The following is a 19779-nucleotide window of genomic DNA, read 5'->3' on the forward strand; positions in this document are numbered from 1 at the left end:
TTTCTGAAGGTTTTCTAATAAATAATGTTGAAATAATGGCGTCATATTTTTAAAAAGAGCCCATCGAGACAACGTCCGTTTTGACGGAAGTTTTAAATTTAAAACATCCCGCATATATTCATATGTTCGGGATGAATAAAAGTTTATGTTTTGAGCTATTACTTTTTCTGCGCTGTTGTAAGAATTTGATTTTTTTATCAGAATTTTGCATATAGTTTTTGCCTCTTCAGAAACATCAGGCAATTTATTTATAATGTTAAATATATTTATGCTTTTTTTCTTGCTAATTATCTTATTTTTGTGCTTCATAGCTTTTTTCATTAAAACATTAGCTCTTCTCAATTTCTCTATTTTTTGTTTATACGTTCCTACGCAGCACAAGTTTGTTTCAAAATGGTGCCACGCCCCCTCTGACGCCCACAAGCCACAAGCAGTGGCTTTTATGAAAATTTTAATTGATATGTATTTGTTTCGTCAATACCTATCGATTGGCCTAATAAAAGTTTGCCACGCCCACTCTAACGCCCGAAAACCCAGTAAACGCTTAAGCCTGGCTAGCGTCTACATTTCCGCCTTTCATGGCCCGTGGTACCAATGTTTTGGGGTAGATATTAAGTTGTTTAGCTGAGTAACGGGTATCTAATAGTCAAGGCACTCGGCTATAGCGTTCTCTCTTGTTTTTATTTCTATAAAACATCTCATTTTCTTCCCTTTTTTGGCAATAACAACAATTTCCTAACTGCAGTACACTAGGAGTTACTAAATCAGAAGGGCTAACATATAACTGCACTGCACTAGGAGTTACTAAATTAGCATCTGAATTCGGTGCCTCAAAATTTAAAGGGCTAACATCTAAACTATCGGACAAATTTTGTGACCTTATTGGGTTTACATAAATGCCAATTGGTTCTTCTGCCCCATCATCATTAAATTCAAATTGTTCTCAAGGAACAGAACTGTCCGGACGCAAAAGGAAGTTGTCAGTTAAATTCAAATTGGTCACGGCATTGCTTTTAAGCCTATTTATCCCAATATATTTACTTTCGAAATGTCTATTACAAATACGCGAAGTTCGTCTATTAAAATTGTCATCCAAATTGCATAACTCAACCCATTTTTTAAGTCTCCAATCATCTGATGGAAATGAAAACAACTTAACTGGGAAGGAGTCTGATGAATCCCTATAACTCCCCCTGCAGCACTCTATAATACACCTCCGACCATTTTTCCTAACACTATGCTGATTCATTGCAAAAATTCTTAAAAAAAAATATTTAGATAAGTTAAAATATTTTTATACTTGCGAATTGAAGATTATACAACCACGGTTACTCGGAACAGCAAGACAAGCGTTTTGAAAAAAACACGCTGTATTGTAAATAAAAACTTTAACTTTTTGCACCGTAACCACACTCAAAACAGCAACACAGGCGTTTTGAAAAAAACACGCTGTATTGTAAATTAAATTTTTTAACTTTTTTAATTTATATCTGTTTTTACTGTGAAAATCACCACACAGAAGCACAATCAGAAGCCAATCGAAAGATGCTTGACTTTTTCTATCAAATGGCAACATTTTACGCGCGCAAAGGAAGCTATTTACTAATGCACCCATATGTAAACCAAGTGACAACCAAAAATCAAAAAACAACAAAAAACGCGTGCCAAGTTCATAATCGAAACAAACCAAACAAAAACAATAGAATTGGCGCGCACGTTATAAGTCATCCTATTACGTGCATTGCCAAAAACAACATCTCTCATAGAAATACCAAAGGAAAAAGACAATTAAAATTACACTGCGAAGCTTAAAAAAATAAATCAACCAAAGGTCATTAAACATAACATTCAAAACAAGTGTCCTAAAAAATGTAAACAAAACAAAAGCCAAACAGCCGTTCTTGTTTCTGTCCCCACCCCTAAAATTCAATCGTCGGTAGGGTATGCAGGCACCATCCGCTCGCAGAACAACAACCAAAGCTGATTTGGTTTGAAGTTTTCTGAACCACATAAAAGCAGTCGGTGTTTTTGTGACACCGACTGCGATATGCCCTGTTCGTATCTCAGTAGATTGATTTCTATTAATTGGAATACATACATATATGCAAAACATTTTACTGCTATTACTGATATGAATTTGCAAACCAAAATGAAATTTATGCTGAAATATTAAAAAATATACTGTAACATATAATATTCAAAATAAGAATTAGAACGAGAGCCAAAAAAACCCAAAGGCACACGAAGTGTCCGGGACCTGCCGCTACCAGCTCTGGGGCCTGCCGATTCAAAAATTTTGTGACCATTTTCGATATATGAAATGACCAGTCTATATGTTGTATGGTTAGTAGTCATACATATAAAAGGGGTATTTAAAGAAGTTAAACTCCACAGACAAAAACAAAATATCGCCCTTGATCTACTATCTGCCACATTAAACCGATGACAATTCCAATGCTAAAACTGCAAGGAATTTTACTGGGAGCCAGACTTAGTAAAGCTATTAAAGAAACACTCAACATCAGATTGGACTCCACTTTTATGTGGACGGTTTTAGTAATTGTTTTATATTGGCTCAAAACTAGCAGCAAAAAAAACATTTGTAGCTCAACGTATAGGGGAAATCCAAGAGCCTACTAATTGTCGACATGGGTACATGGCGACATGTACCCTCAAAACTTTATCCTGCAGATAAGGCCACAAAGATATCGTCTTTCGACTTTTCATCAAATGATTTTTGGCTAATAGGTCCAGAATTTTTGAGGAAAAGTAAGAATCAGTGGCCACTAGGAAGAGTCTCTCTTGAGCCAAACTGTGTTAGTGACAGTGACACTAAATTTGTAAATCTCACTATCGATCAAAAGGAGTTATTTACCTGACGTCACAAGATTCTCTAGTCGGATGAGATTGTTAAGAACAACAGCATGCATTCTGCGATACCTAACCAAACTGAGGACAAATCTGAAGACACCTTAAAAAATAAGCTGACCGCCGAAGAACTTTTTAAAGCAGAAACATTAATTTTTGGGAGTATGCAATAGGATAGTTACCAACATTAAATAAACAAACTAAAACGAAGTGAACTTGTAACTACATAAAGCAGTTTATATAATCTATCCTTACTTTAATGCAGTGATAATTTGTTAAGACTCAGGGGGAGACATAATAATTTAAGTGACGACGAAATGAGTAGTGACGCTGAAACTCCAATAATCCTGAGCAAAGATCATCCTACCACAAACTTATTCATTAATTTTTTTCACGTCCAAAATTGTCACATTGGAACTGAAACGGTAATTGCTAATATTCGTCAAAGGTTCTGGATTACAAAATGTCCCAACACCGTCAAAAAAGTCATTCTCAGTCGCCAGCATTGTTTAAAACAAAAAGGACAAACCGCAATTCGGCTGAAGGCGCGGATTTCCTACAGACATACGAGAAATCATAGAAATTGGCCTGATGATGAACTTACGCAGTTTTTAACAACAAAAGGTGGTACATGGTATTTTAATCCGCCTTTATCCCCTCACATGGGAGGAGCCTGGGAAAAGCTTATAAAATCAGTAAAAAAATATTTGGCAGTTTTACTTTTGTTTTGAAAACTCTGTTTTGTTAGATCGAATTTATGATAAACAGTTGGCCTAATTGTCAAGACATATCCATTAAACGATGGTTGAGTACCAATTGTCGATGTAAAGATTAAGAACATTATTTATAAGAGACCCTCTGATAAATTAATTAAACTAGATGTTAAGCCCAAGATATTGTAAAAGCATTGCCGTCGTCTATATTGAAATAAGTAACGATTACAATACTTGGGAGGAGAATGTTGATAATTGTTTATTTAATTTAAAAGCTAACGTATTTTCTAAAATTTAAAATGTATCGAAAAGTGCAACCCCCTTAAATTATAGCAACATATCTAAGAGGTTGCCATTCTTTTCAACTGTACATCATCTTTTTTGACCAAGCGACTTAGAGCACAGTCGACAAGCTCCCGTTTTTTAATAAGTTATATATTAATAAAGCTCTTAAAATTGACATAATTGGTGATTTATTGAACTGACGCCACAAGGAACAAATCACATCGACACGGGTTTGATGGCTTAAATCGGTAATTCGAGCCCCATTTATACTAAAATAAAACCTTTACCCAGGTAACTGGCCCAACATTCTTATTTTAGTAGACTACTGTTGATTAATATACCCTCCCTCGCCAACCATAGAACGGTGCTTGGTGTGTTTTTATTTATTACCTTATTCAAGGTGAGATTGACAGCCCCGACATGGTAAGTCTGCTAAACTTTTCTTTGCCAAGTAGATTGACTAGAAATTATATTACCCTTATATTATAATGATTTAATATTCATTGCAGATCTGCCTTGCATGAGCCTTTCAGAGTATTATGTTCTGACTATAATACCCTCTTTCCTATAATCTCAAATCTTGACTTTCTGCCGCTCCTAAAACGATTAATACTGACTTTATTAGCACAAAATTGATCTTACTTTTTTCCCCTGTACCAGTTAATAGTTAAGTTGATATGATAAGATTTGATACAAAAATGATTAGTCTCGTAAGGAGAAGATTCAATAAGTAAAAACAAGCTTGGTTTTATAGGCAAGCTCCAAATGCTGCTCTAAATACAAAACTCGATCTTTTTGGTGAAACCATCGCGACAAAAAATTGTTTGATAACCAATTTTTTCACACTTAAAGGTTTTTTGTTTTCAATGAAAACAATTTTTTTGTTCTAAATAAAAAGATATAATGTTAAAGTTTTACAAAAGTATATAAAAATTACCTGCCGATATACCCCGCTTGCGCCATCATTCCATTCCTATCATCCATCACTCTTTGCGGTTGATTGTTTACCACTTTTCCATCATCATTACCTTTCCAGGTCCCATCATCTTCTTTGAATGATTGGCTTCTGCAAGTATATTCACATATTATAAGCAAGACTTTTATTTTTTTAAGCTAGTAAAATATAATAAAAGCATAATTTTTATTCCAGTAGGACACCAATAAACTTACATGGTTCTAGTTAATATCTTTAGTCGAGGGCCTCGACTATAGGATACCCTTTACACATAAAAATGCTGCCAGCTGATGGCTCATTTCGAAATTGTTTAGGAAGCGCTATCTATCTATCTATACCACCAACCAAAGCTAAAAGTTTTATCGCTCTCTTCCGCTCTCTCGAATATAAACCACGTTTTTGAAGACGCGGTGGCGTCATTATTAACACTTTATTTGTCCATAATTAGGTAATGGTAAACGGAAAAAGTTTTTTGAAAAACTGATGCATTTTTAATGAGAGCGCAGGGAAATTATTATACATTTTATTTTTTTTAAACAACTATACCGATATAAAATTTTTTCTTTACTGGACATATTGGAGTTTTCAAATAAAATGGTTCACGATTGACCGCGAATTCTAAGACTTTCATGAAAAAGTCATATTTTTCGACGTGTGACCGTGTATACTAGACAATTACCTAGTTTTCTCTAAATTTATAATGTTTATTATTTTGACAAAGATAGAAACCTATTAATATTGCAGCATTTTTGTAGCAATAGCGACCATTTTCAATTTTGCTTACAAGATAACTTTATATGAACGGCACGTTTTTCTAAATGTGAATTCTAAAAAATACTAGTCGAGGATACATTTTTGGAGATTTAGGGAGTTGATAACCGTAACATAGAGTGTAAAAAGGTGGTTAGCACTCATTTAATTAAAGAAGCGAAACGTAGTAAATTATTGTAAGTTTAAATACCATCAGCCAACCTCTTAAAAATCTCATCATACGCAATAGTTACTAAAATTAAATAGACCACATGTTACAAACAACTAGTTTGTAACATGCGGTAACACACTGACAATTAGAAGCTTTCGCTAGCCCCAAATACTATCACGATCAGACCGACACAATGAGGAAACGCATGCTAATGATCGCTTGATCCAACCACTTACCATACAACTTATAGACTACTCATTTCATACAACGAAAAAGGACACAACAATTTCTTTGCGACAGGACCCAGGGCTCTTAGCAGCACGCCCGGGACGCTTCGTGTGAGTTCGGGTTTATTACTTTCTCATTCTTATTCTCATTTTAATGCTCGCGCACTCATTGCACGAGTTCGTTCGTTCAGTAGCAGAGAGGCGCATTTTAAAGTTGCCCTGCACTTGAATTGATCCTTATATGTATGCGTATTCATACATTCTCATTCAGCGGTGCATGTGTGCGTCTTGCAAAAATTTCTTCGATAATGGTTTTGGGTAGATCGATTTGATTAACTTTTTTTTTATGCTTTGCTATTTATTTAATGAAAATTTTCCTTTCGGATACTAACAATAAGTGTATAAAATCTTATAGTAATCTAACTAATAATCATATGACTGGTACTAAGTAATACGGCCCTGAGAATTGTTGCTGGGTGGAAGGTCGTTGATTTGGGTGCACAAGAGTTTTTATTTGTAGGTCGTCTTTTGTTTGTCTATTTCATCATTTACTGCAAGAATGCCGAGGTCTCTGTGTATGTTATGGTTGGCAATATACCACGGTGCACCAGTGATAGTCCTCAGAATTTTCGATTGTGCGCGCTGTATGATGTCAATGTTTCTGCTGCTCTCGTACCCGCATAGCTGGGAGCTATATGTCCAGAGTAGAGTTGTAGAGCAGGACCTTGTAGTGCAGACGCAAGGATGACCGAATGTTTAATATTCAGTGAAAGCTGCTGTTTTTTAGTTTTAGATGTAGTTTCTAGCATTCGATGTGTCTTCTCCAGGTTAGTCATCTGTCGAGGTGGACTCCAAGATACGTTACGTTTATTTATTTTAGTACGCCAATCAGATAGCCACCTCTTAACGACGATGGGGTGATGGGCTAGTTGTGTTGTTGCTCGGCTTGGGCTCCACGAGCGACTTCGGATTGCAGTGTCGTCAGCGAACGTAGATGTTGTTAGCTGCTCGTTTGTAAATCTTACAAGCGGATAAACATCCGCTTTATATAGGACGAACAGAGTAGGCCCAAGTGCGCCTATCGATTGCGGGACTCCAGCTTCGATAATGTAGTCGACAGATGTTGTTCAGACGAACACTTATGATACATTTATTCTGTGACGAAGCGAAGTGGATGCTATTTGGTTGCATACTCTACCTACGGGATCGGCCTAGCTCAGGGAAGAGACAAGGAGGTCGGTTATTTCCTAAACAGCATCACCGCCACACAATAAAACTTGTAGACAGAGTTAGGGAAGGCTAATGGAAGGAGACAGTCAATCCGAATGAATGTAGGAATAGATATCGATAATTTAACCCGGTTGTTAAAGAACTGAGATGGTAATGTTCTTCGGCTACCTGTAAGGACACTTTCATGTTGAATGCCCTTACCCTTGTTAATAAAAAAATAAAAATAAAAATCAGTTTGTTACAATGATTTGCCAACACTGCCTAAAATTCAGGTACCCACATTTTATGGAGACTTATGAGTTATTCAATGAACTCATACATTTAAAAGAGGATCTCAGCCCTACCTTAAAATTCAATTACCTTAAAATCCCACTTAAGGGAGAGGCCAGGAATGTGGTTTCTCCCTTATTGTTAGGATCAGGAAAAAGTATAGGGCCGCTTGGGAATTGTTAACCAGGCGGTATGGAAATAAAAGGAAAATTTTTCCGATCAGCTAATCGCCTTCTTGACCTCCAAAATCTGAAGGTGGAATCAGTTCGGTAATTAAGAATATTTATTGACACTAATAATGAGTCAATTTCTGACGAGGTTGATATAGTTTTTGCACATATAATAATAAGAAAATTTAACAAAGAAGCTCTGCAACTGTATGAGAGCCATGTTAATAAAACTAAAGAAATTTAAATATTACCACGACATTGAATTTCTAGAGCAACGACTCAGTTCGATTAGCTCTGTTCAGGATGAAAAACCTGTAAAAAAAAGTGTTTAGTAACAATAGAAAATAATTGCCTACTACCAGTTGTCCCATGAGCAAAAGTACGGGACATTTGATACTTCAGTATCAAAAATTTAAGGCTCAAAATCCATCTGAAAAGATGGAAAAACTGAAAAGGGCACATTTGTGTTTTAAATGCCTTAAACATTCATTTAATAAGAAGTGTCAAAGTGACATTCCATGTTCAATTTGTAAGAAAAATCATCACAATATGCTACACATTTATGTAAAGTCTAATGAAAAAGTGAATACGTGTATGACGTCAGAACAAGCGTTGCTAGCTACGACACGCGTTCAAATTCAAACCTCTGAGGGAGGTTCTCGGGGAACAATTTCGGTCTCAAACAGCTATCAGTGGAGTATCGTCTACGGGAAAATGCATATCAAAACACAAAATAAATATTTCAATTAAAAGTAATAATTCACAAAAAACGATTCAAGTTGAAGCATTATTAACTTCCAAAATTAAGGGGGTATGGTCTTAAATTTTGTTTGCTTAATAAAAAAAAAAAATTCCGAATACACAACATTTAAAGAATATTGCGTTAAAAGTTAAGATTGATCCGACTAAAGCTTCCGAAGTTATTGACAGTTTAACGTAGGTGAGTCAGCTCGTTTTGTTTGCGATTTTTAGGTGTCCAAAACTTTAAAACGCTCTCCTGAAAAGTTGCAATTTCAAAGTCGGAGTACACGATCCTGCAAAATCTACTGAACGAATCGTTTTGCACACTATTTCTTTACCTAAATCCTCAGGCACACTATTTCTTTACCTAAATCCTCAGGTACTGATGTCGAGTTTTTTTTACTAATTATTTTTATACCCGTTACTCGTAGAGTAAAAGGGTATATTGTATTCGTGCAAAAGTATGTAACAGCTAGAAGGAAGCGTTTCCGACCCTATAAAGTATATATATTCTTGATCAGGGTCACTAGCCGAGTCGATATAGCCATGTCCGTCTGTCCGTCTGTCTGTCTGTCTGTCCGTATGAACGCTGAGATCTCGGAAACTATAAAAGCTAGAAGATTGGCATTTTGCATGCAGATTCTAGGAGTTCCTACTCAGCGCCAGTTTATTTCAAAAAGGTGCCACGCCCCCTTTAACGCCCACAATCGCTTATATACGATTTAAAAAATTTAAATATTTCGGAAAAGTAAAAAATGCAGTTTTATTGTGTTTATCAATACCTATCGAAATGTAGAAGAAATTTTTCAAATCGGACCATTCGTTAAAAAGTTATGCGTGATCAAAGTTTCTATCTCCATCTCCCTCGCACTCCCTTTACCTGAGTAACGGGTATCTGATAGTCGGGGCACCCGACTATAGCGTTCTCTCTTGTTCATTTTATAATAACTAATAAATAATAAATAATTTTTAGGCTAAAATCACGTTTTTGCCTTCAAAATGTTAACAAAAATCCAAAAATTGAATAAAAAAACGTAGTTACCTCTAGAAACATCTTAACTAATAAACAATTTTTTTTAATTTGAGTTATGCTGTTCTTAATCGAGTTATGCTGTTCACCGCAAAAACTTTTTTCTAGGAGGCGCCTACGGAGCTTGGCTGAGAACGGCTCATTTATTTTTTTTTCGATGAAACACAGTTAACACAGTTAATGTTGACAAATCAAAGTGGGAGAAGTACAATTTGGCTGACCCAGACTTTAATAAGCCGGGTCGTGTAGATCTGATAATAATCTATACACTCTATACACTCACATTCTGCAAAATGGAGTGATCAAAATAAATGGCCCCCTCGGTCAAAAAACCGATTTCGGGTGGATTGTCCCTGGATGCAAAAAATCAAAAGGTAAATAGACAATTGTAGCAACTTCAATCGAATTAAAAGATATGGATCGGTATTGGGAAGTCGAGGAAGAAGACAAAAATGATATCGAATCTGAAAAATGTGGGCAGTCAAGAGCAGTCGATGCCCGCTTCGATGTTGAGCTGCGGGGTTAGTTCGATGTGGGAGCTTACATACATTTTATATTTTAACCAGTTTTTTCTGTGCGATGTCTGTCTCTGAGGTGATCTGTAGGTTCTGGGCTTTGAAGAAGAGTTATTAGCACTGGCGAATAGTCAGATGAAAGGTCCGAAAGTGCTTTGGGGCTTATTTTATTGCCTGGAATGTTTTTTGTCACCGCAAAATCTATTAAGTCTGGGACAAACCTTTGGAGAAAGTGGTTTTTGATGAGTTCCCTGATTTGGATGCCGGTTCCGCCGTGGGCTTTACCGTCTGGATGATCTGTGTGGTAGAAGGTGTAGCCTCTTATTTGGAAATTGTAATTGTTTGTGAGGTGCGTCTCTATCAGTAGCATAATGTCGATATTATCTTGAACTGTGTTATTTCAAGTTTGTGTCATCATAACAAACAACAGCCGGAGAGTGCAGACGTGTTTTGCGCGAGCTCCGGAAAAGAACCGCTCAAAAGTGAAAAACAATAACTAAAAATACTAGAGTGGTGTAATAAAGGCAATCTTATTGCTAAAAACAGTAAATAATAATTAGTGCTATGTAAAAAACTAGTGCAAAGTTATTATAAAAACTAAGAAGTGCAACGAGTGATAGCTCAATGAGCGGCGATTCAAAAAATGAGCATAGAAGCTCCGTAGACCAGAGAAACAGTTATATTTCTTATTTCTCAACCCGTGATACAGAAGTAGAAAGAACTTCTTCAAAGAGCAACTCAGCCCTACTGACTATTGACAGTGCGAGAGCACGGTCTTGTTCTCCCGCCCTACTCACACCAACTCCCACTTCATGGAGCTTGCAGTGTAGAACCCCACCCCCAGCTTCGACTAACAGCTCACCAGCCACGAGCACTGCGACCTCGTTAATTTCTGCAACCGCAGCCACTGCAACAACAACATCAACGGTCGCCGTTAACAACAACGCGATTTCGAATGCGTTTGCAACTTCTGCAGCACCGAATAAAACTACAAAGCCAAGTGTAAGTACGAGTGCCAATATCGGCAATATCAAACAACAACAAGTGGGTCCGGCTATACAGACTGGCATGGACCGTTACATCCAAATCAAACGGAAGCTAAGCCCGCAAAATAAAATGGTTGGAAATAAACCAAAACAAAATTGCCCTAATAAAGGCAGCGAACAACCAGGGGCATCTAGTAACAACAGATTCGCCCTATTGTCGGAAATTGATAATAATCAATCCGAATCTGGACAGGCTGTTCAAAAGAAACCAAAGCCCCCACCAATTTACATAAGGGAACAGAACTCAAATTAGAGTTGCAGAAACATCGATGTTCGTGCCCATCGATGTTTTCAAAAAAAACATCGAGTGAAACATCGATGTTTTAAAAAAAAAAAAAAAGAAAAGGCAAAACAGTACAAACGATAACAATGAGGTTTATTTGGAGATCAATTAAAGTGTCTATTTTTGTTGAGGAAAAGAAGTTTATCAACAACTTCAGGTTTAAGCCTTGTTCTGCGATCAGATAAAGGTTTGTTCAGCTTTGCTGAACACCCTTTCAGACTCATAGGACGAGGCTCGTACACAGAAATATTTTTTTGCAACCAATTTTAATTCGTTGTCATCAGTCATCTGTAAAAAGTATTTCTTATTTAACATGTTTGTCATAATTATTTGAAAATCATTTTTTTTTTTTATTTAACTTTGCTTTTATTTATTGAATCTTCTCTTAATTTTGAGACTAACAATAAGTTTACGAATCTTAACATTAAAATTTAACTAACAGTATAATAAGACTGCATTCTGGTTGCGCGTGCCTCAAGTCGGTCGCTGGGTGGGTAAGTCATTGCGACGAAGGCGTGATTGGTTGATCAACCTTGTAAGACCTCTCGCCAGGTGGTTAGGGTGCAACGATAGCTTGGTAAAGTACTTTTCCTTCTGTTCTGCGATCACTTCTTTGACTGGTAGAATGTTTAAGTCGCGATGTATGGTTTCGTTGCGAACGTACCACGGTGCCCCGGTGATTGTCAATATTGCTATTGCTGGCATTCCCCCATAACTGAGAGCCGTACATCCATATAGGTTTTAGTACCGAGTTATACAGCAGGACTTTATATTCAAGACTAAGGGGAGACCGAGCGTTGATAAGCCAATGAAGGCTACTGGCTTTTAGCTTTAGGTGTGTTCTTTTGGCTTCAATGTGCCGGCGCCATGTGAGTCTTCTGTCGAGGTGTACTCCTAGATATGTCACTTCGTTTGCTTGCGGGAGTAGAGTATGGTTTAACATGAGCGGCGGGCAGTTTTGCCTGTTCAGGGTGAACGTAACGTGCTTGCATTTTTGTTCGTTCACTTTAATTCGCCAATCTGATAGCCACTTTTCTACATCGACCAGATGAAGAGCGAGCTGCGCAGTTGCTTGCATCGGGCATTTTGAGCGGCTGAGAATGGCTGTATCATCAGCAAACGTAGATGTTGTTAGTCGTGTGCTTGTTGGGATGTCTGCTGTGTAGAGGACATATAATGTTGACCCAAGCACGCTTCCTTGAGGAACTCCAGCTCCAATAGTGAAATCGTCAGTTATAGCAGTGTTGCATCGAACAGCAAATTTTCTGTCGTAGAGGTAAGACTCTAGAAGCTTATGGGTGTTGTCTTGATCTTGTACATTAGACCTTCTAGCCAAACTCTATCAAATGCTTGAGAGACGTCTAAAAATATGGCAGTACAGTACTCTCGTTTTTCGAACGCGTTCCGAATTTCTGATGTTATCCGGTTGACCTGCTCAATTGTTCCGTGCTTTTCACGAAACCCAAATTGATGTGACGGTATGTGTTTATCCGAATCAATCATTTTTCAAAGAGTTTAGATAAGCATGAGAGTAGGCTTATAGGTCTATACGACGTAGGAATTGTGTGGTCTTTTCCTGGCTTTGCTATCATTATTATAATCGACTTTTTCCATCTCACTGGAAAGTGACCAAGTTTTGCGATGGCATTAAAAAGCTGGGTGATAGTGCAAACGGCGCAATATGGGAGCTCAATGATCATTTTGGGAGTTATGAGGTCGCAGCCCGGGGATTTTTTCGGATTCAGCTGATTTTTGATGATGTTAACGATTTCGTTTGGGCGAAACTCAATTGGTTCATGTTGAAGCTGAGGCTCATGTGGTAAAGTCGGCAAGGTGAACGCACTAGTGGCAGGATTTGGTTGGAAGACATTTTTAAGGTGGTTGGCAAACGTGCTGGCTCTGTCTGCATCGCTGCGCGCCCAGCCGCCTGTGGGGTTTCTAATAGGCATCACGGTTACTTTCGGTGAGCTTAGAGTAGGGTGAGCTCTCCATAGTGAGTGTTTTGTGCTAGATGTTGACAATTGCTCTATGTAGCGTCGGTGGACATGTGCTTCTTCTTGCTGTAAAGCTTTTGTGAGTTGACGTGAGGCATATTTGAAGCTTTGCCTAGCAGATGGTGATCTGTGGAGTTGTCACTCTCGACGTAAGCGTCGCTTTTCGAGGACGAGCTGTTCTATTTGTAGATTTGTCTTCTTTTGGTTGCTTTGTGTACTTGTAGTTTGGGGTGTTGAAACTCGAGCTGCAGAGACGAGTACAGACTCCAGTGTATTAACAAATCTGTCTACGTTGGCTTCATCGTTGAGATGAGGACTTAGCTCAATGTGTGAGCTAATGTATTTCTTGTACTTAACCCAATTGGTTTTCTGAGATGTCAATTTAAACGATTGCTCCAATGCGCCTGGATGTCGGAGAAGAATAAACAGGACAGGCGAGTGATCCGATGAAAGATCCGAGAGGCATTCGGCGCTTATCAGATTTTTAGAAATGTTTTTGTAATTGCAAAGTCTATTAAATCGGGTAGTTTCCTTGGGTCTGCCGGCCAGTATGTTGGTCTGCCAGGAGAAACATAGTCCAGCTTGTTCTTGGCTTTTATAACTGCATTATAGAGCTGTTTTCCTTTTGGAGTCAGGAGACGTGATCCCCAGTGTGTGTGCTTGGCGTTGTAGTCCCCTGCTGCTATGAAGTGGTCTAGTGAGTTGAAAAACTGCATAAACTCATCTTCAGCTATGGTGAAGCGAGGGGGCAGTATACGGCGGCTAGTGTAAGTTGGTTGCCAGTATTTGTTTGTATATTTATAGATGTGGCCTGTAGATAATTTTTAGCAAATTGGTTATGATAGTGGTGCTTAATACGGCTTCTGATTAGAATTCCAGTCCCACCATGTGCTTTACCATCTGAATGATTTGTTCCGTAAAATGAGTAACCTCGTAGTTGAAAATTGTATTTATTTGTAAGGTGTGTTTCTGAAAGCAGCATTACGTCGATATGGTTGTCGAGTAGGAATTGAGCTAACTCAAGTTTATGCTGTGAGACGCCGTTAGCGTTCCACGTAGATATCCTTAGGGAAGTCATTATTTGGATTGTTGTGAAACCAGCATTTGAATCTGTAGATTTTGGTTTCGCATTAAATCTTGCATAGTTGTGCGCATAAACGACATAAACTCCGTAAGGCTTTGCTGCAGGCTGTATATCATATCTTCAAAGTTGCTTTTTGACTGCTCCGGGAATTGTTGCTGCTAAGCCGTGTTCGGTTCTTGGTATGCTGATTGCAGAAATGAACTTTTTGAGACAGGGATAGCCAGTCCTGATTTTAAAGCGCTTGCGTAAGTCACATTTTTATCAGAGTTTAAGGGTCCTAGTGAGGATCTCGCTGCAGTCGAGAAGAAGACTTCAGGGTTTGATCTGGAAGCTGTCATCTGTTTATTTTGGGTGCGGGCGGCAGTTCCTCTCTGGTGGATGCGACTTTTCAGCTCCTTATAAACAGGGCAGCCTCTGTAGTTAGCAGTGTGATTGCCACCGCAGTTGCCGCACTTTTTCGAGTTGCAGTCATCTTTGCTCGTTGGGCAGTGTGCGGAGTCATGAAGATCTCCACAAACTACACACACCGGGCGCAGTTTACAGTATGACCTTGTATGGCCATATTCTTGGCAGTTCGCACATTGTACCGGGCCATTGCGTTTGTGCGGTTCCTCAACTGTAATTCTGCGGTGCAGCAGGAACTGAAGATTGTAAATGGGGTGCACTTCGTATTTCTTTAGGGGCTTATTTTCTGGTTCGAGCTCAACCTTAAAGAGTGGCTGCGGCTTTCTATGCCTGTTAAGGATGTTGAAGACTGTCTTAGCGTTAAATCCCTTCTCTTGAAGCGCCTTTGTTATCTCTGCAGGCGTTACGTCGGACTCCCAATACTTTAAGGGAGTGTTTTCCTTTTCCATAAATTGCCTTGTGGCAATAATGGCATCGTCTCGGGTGGACACACCACCAACACCACCAACTAGAAATCCTAAATATTATCAACAATTTTGTTAGTTATTAGAAAAAAATTAAGAAATTAATTTACTTACAATTTGTTCGCACCGAGCGCAGAGTTGTTAGTGAAAACATCGATGGTGGTCACGAACCATCGATGGTTTCGATGTTTTGAAAACATCGATGTTATCGATGTTTCACTCGATGTTTCTGCACCTCTAACTCAAATACCCTAGTAAAGAAAATTGTTGCGCTGGTCGGGAATGACAACTTTTATGTTACTCCCCTTGTTTTTTTTTTTTTTTTTTTTTTTTTCGCGCGGAGTCCCACGGCCCACTTACCCGCCCAACCGACCGAGGGGCGCAGCCGTGTATCGTACGGCACGATTCGCGATATGATAGACGCGAGATAGGAAAATAAAGGTAAAGGTCCGGGGAAAAAAGTAATAGTTAGATCAATCTTGTGCCAATGAAGCAAGTATTAATCGTTTTAGGAGCGGCAGAGAGTCAAGATTTGATATTACAGGAAAAAGTCTATTATAGTCAGAACATAATACTCTGAAAGGCTCATGCAAGGCATAGTTAGATCTACAATGATTTAAAATTAGGGGAATATAATTTCTAGTTAATCTACTTGGCACAGAAAAGTTTAGCCGACTTAACAAGTCGGGGCAGTCAATATCACCATGTATAAGGTTATAAATGAAGATAGTACCAAGCATCGTTCTACGGTTGGCTAGGGATGGTAAATTAATCAAAAGAAGTCTACTAGAATAAGAAGGTAAGATAAGATTTGCATCCCAGTTTAGGCGCCGTAAAGCAAAAAGAAGGAAGTTTTTTTGTACAGATTCAATACGACCAATATGTATTCCGTATTGTGGACTCCAGACGGGAGACCCATACTCCAGAATCGGACGGACTAGCGAAATAAATAAAGTTTTAGTCAAATAAGGATCATCGAATTCTTTTGACCACCTTTTAATAAATCCAAGCACTCCTCTGGCTTTATTAACCATGGACGAAATGTGATTAGAAAATGTTAGTTTAGGGTCCAAGAGAACGCCAAGATCGTTTACAAGAGTTATTCTATCCAAAGAGCTGCCACTTAACGTGTAAGTCGCGTATATCGGATTGGCCCGATAAAAAGTCATCAGCTTGCACTTGGAGCCGTTTAAATTTAGTAAATTATCTCGGCACCAGTTTTGAAAATTATCTAGATCGGATTGCAAGTCTAAATGGCAGGAAATGTCCTTATACTGCAGGCACAACTTAACATCATCTGCGTACATAAGTACGCGAGAATGACTTATAATTGAGGGAAGATCGTTAATAAATAATGTAAAAAGTAACGGACCCAGATGGCTCCCTTGTGGGACACCGGAGGTAACACGGAAAATTTCAGAAATTGAATTTTTAAAAGGACCCTTTGTGACCTGCCATTTAGATAACTTGAAATCCATTTAAGCAGATCAACTGGAAAACCTAAAAGGTCAAGTTTATGAATAAGAAGTAAGTGATTTACAGAGTCAAATGCTTTACTAAAGTCAGTGTAAATGACATCTGTTTGAAAACTACTATTGAAGCCTTTTATCACAAATGTAGTGAGCTCTAGAAGGTTTGTAATTGTGGATCTACGTTTAATAAATCCGTGTTGACACGGAGAAATAATTGATCTGCAAAAGTGCTGCAAATGAGGAGTAATAATTTTTTCAAAAAGCTTAGGAATAGCTGACAACTTAGAAATACCTCTGTAGTTACTGGCTTCTAACTTGTTACCTTTTTTGAAAAGAGGAATAACAAATGATTCCTTCCAAATATTTGGGAATTGGGACGTTTCTAGAGATAAGGTAAACAACTTGTGAAGAGGTTTGCACAGGGCCTTAGAGCAATACCTAAGCACGCACCCAGGAATACCATCGGGCCCTGGCGAATAAACAGGCTTAATACGAAGAAGATCCAAAAGAAGAGAGCTTTCTGTTAAAGTGGGACAGAATATGAGGTTTGACTTGGGCATGGTGTAAGAATAAGGCTGAGATGAGTAATCTAAAGTAGAGTAAGTCGTTTGAAAAAATTGGGCAAATATATCGGCTATTGCCTGATCTGTGGTTCCCGTCATGTTTTCGAACGACAGCGAGGAAGGAAAAGAATTAGATTTACGCTTGGTGTTAACAAAATTATAGAACTGTTTCGGGTCCTGAGAGAACTGGACCTTACAACGGTTTAAGTAACTATTATAACACTGAGCATTAAGCACGGTAAATCTTGACCGAGCACTTAGATATCTAGTAAAAACAGATTGAGAACCGGTATTTTTATATTTCCTAAAAAGTCTGGACTTTACATTTCTTAAGTGTGTCAACTCATTGCTAAACCAAGGTGATTTATTGGAAGTTGACGGATAGTACCACGGAACACAGGAATTAAAAAATGAGTTTATTGCAGTATAAAAAACATTAACTGCATCGGACATATTATTGCATAAGTAAAGATCAGACCAATTAAAGCCAGAAATAAAATTATTAAGCCTCAGAAAGTCTGCCTTGCGAAAACAATGTATTCGTTTGGATTTTTCTGATTTTTCTTCTATAACTCTACCCGTATCAAATGAAAGTTCGATTGTTGGGTGATATGGATCTTCAGGTTGCGTGAGTGGTGCTACTCTGGACAGAAACACACCTTCAGGATTCGATACAAAACACAAATCAAGTAGGCGACCTAATGAATTTCGAACATGGTTTACTTGAGATAGAGATATGTCAAGCAGGCCATCAATAAAATCATGTTGTGCTATAGGTAGTAAGACATTCGATCCATCCTCAGTGGACCAAGTAACTCCGGGTATATTAAAATCACCTAGAACTATCAACTGATCCCTATCGGAAAGCTTATTTGCAACGGACTTAATAACGGATAGGTGATTTAAATAATCAGGAAGTTCAGACAACGGCGGAATATAAGAGCAAGTTATGTATATAAAGTTACCAGGAAGCGATAACTTTACACAAATAAATTCAATGGTATTGAATTCATCAAAAAATAACTCCTCAGACGGGAAGTTTGAATCAACTCCAATTAAGACTCCACCTCCCCGTCTAGAGGGACGGTCATACCTATATATTGTGTACTTACCTGGAAAAACTTCGGAGCTAAAGATCTCCGGCTTTAACCAGGTTTCTGTGAACACAATAATATGAGATGCAAAGGAAAGGCTATCAGAATACAATTTAGTGAGTTTGCTACGCAAACCTCTTGCATTCTGATAGGAAAGAAGGAGGTTAGAAGTTAGTTTTTTGAAATTGGTACACTGGTTTGGCCTCGACTAGGAAGTTTTACTCCTACGGGCCCCTTCTTCTTTATCTTAGCCTCGAACTCTTTTACAACCATATTATCCGGCCAAAAGTCGCCCGAGCATATGGCTTCAAAAAGCTCGTTAGGGACAGTTATCTTGAAAGATGAAATGTCTCTAGCATAAGAAAACTTAAACTTTTCCACCTTTACACTATTACAATCGGCTTTAGTTTTGTCTTGTATATAAGACAATACATCAGAAGATGTTTGATCAGGGGAAAGCCGAGAAACGAAAATTTGTTTCTTTAGTGGAACCACTAAAAGGGATTTTGGTGGAGCAGACATTGTTTCTGCAAAACCAACTTGAGCCGGTGGTCCGGACTCAGTAGTCCCTTGTGGTGGTGATACTACATTCTGAGAGATAGGTGGATCCACTAATTGTGAAACCACTACGGACAAATCGGAATTCTTAGAAGTCCCTGGTTGCATGCATTCTGTAACGGATTGTTCGGATACCGAATCTTTTTTAGCTGCTGATCTTAGCAACATTTGAGGGTTTGCTGAAATCAGCTGCTGATCCGCCGGAATGCTCTGTTGTTCTTTTGATTTCGGTTGTGGGGTGTTCCCCTTTTGCTCCCTTACCACCAGCGGCCTTTTTGCGCTTAGGGGACTCTTCTAATAGCTTACGACTATTAAACTGCGAGTCCAGCGCAGATAGGAGATCATCAGCTCGGCGAAAACTATCTCTAGCCACTCCGAAACAGCTAATCAGTCCCATCAGGCCGCCTTTAGTTTGGCGCATGAACGATTTCATCTCGTTCGCAACCTCGACACAAGCGTCACAACAAAACTGCAAATTGGGCCCCTTTGAAAGGTCATCACTTGTCCGGCCAGTAAAACCGGCGCACTTGGTGTGCACCATATTTTCACACAGCCAGCAAGTCATATTCGACTGGTCAGCCCTGATTACGAGGCTGCATTTTTTGCAGAAGCAGACTAAATTTTTATTATTCATTTTATTTATTTACCACTGTACCAAGAAAGCGAAATTGAAATTTGTAAGCGAGCAGTTATAAGTACCGCAAGAGCGCAGAAACTGCACGCTTAGAACTTTCAAAAGCAAAGAGAGCAAGAGAGCGGGAGCGTAAAAAAGTTAAAGTGCATGCACAAAAGAGAAACAGCGTGGATATAAATAGGATAGAAAACACAGATAAGAATTACGAAAAACTAAAACAATTTATTAGTATCAATACAAAGTGCACTCGCGAAGC

The 19779-nt window shown here is 38.4% G+C and overlaps 1 protein-coding gene across 1 annotated transcript in view; it reads right to left on the bottom strand.

The window, feature by feature from the left end:
- LOC123037548 (synaptosomal-associated protein 25) overlaps nt 1–19779 on the bottom strand; it is a 263247-nt gene that overhangs the window by 154492 nt on the left and 88976 nt on the right. The window contains exon 2 of the mRNA XM_044458790.1: nt 4804–4932. Coding sequence (XP_044314725.1) covers nt 4804–4932 — 129 coding nt within the window. The remainder of the gene's footprint in view (nt 1–4803; nt 4933–19779) is intronic.

The sequence above is a fragment of the Drosophila rhopaloa genome, unplaced genomic scaffold (assembly GCF_018152115.1).
Source record: "Drosophila rhopaloa isolate 14029-0021.01 unplaced genomic scaffold, ASM1815211v1 contig_170, whole genome shotgun sequence".
NCBI lineage: Eukaryota > Metazoa > Arthropoda > Insecta > Diptera > Drosophilidae > Drosophila > Drosophila rhopaloa.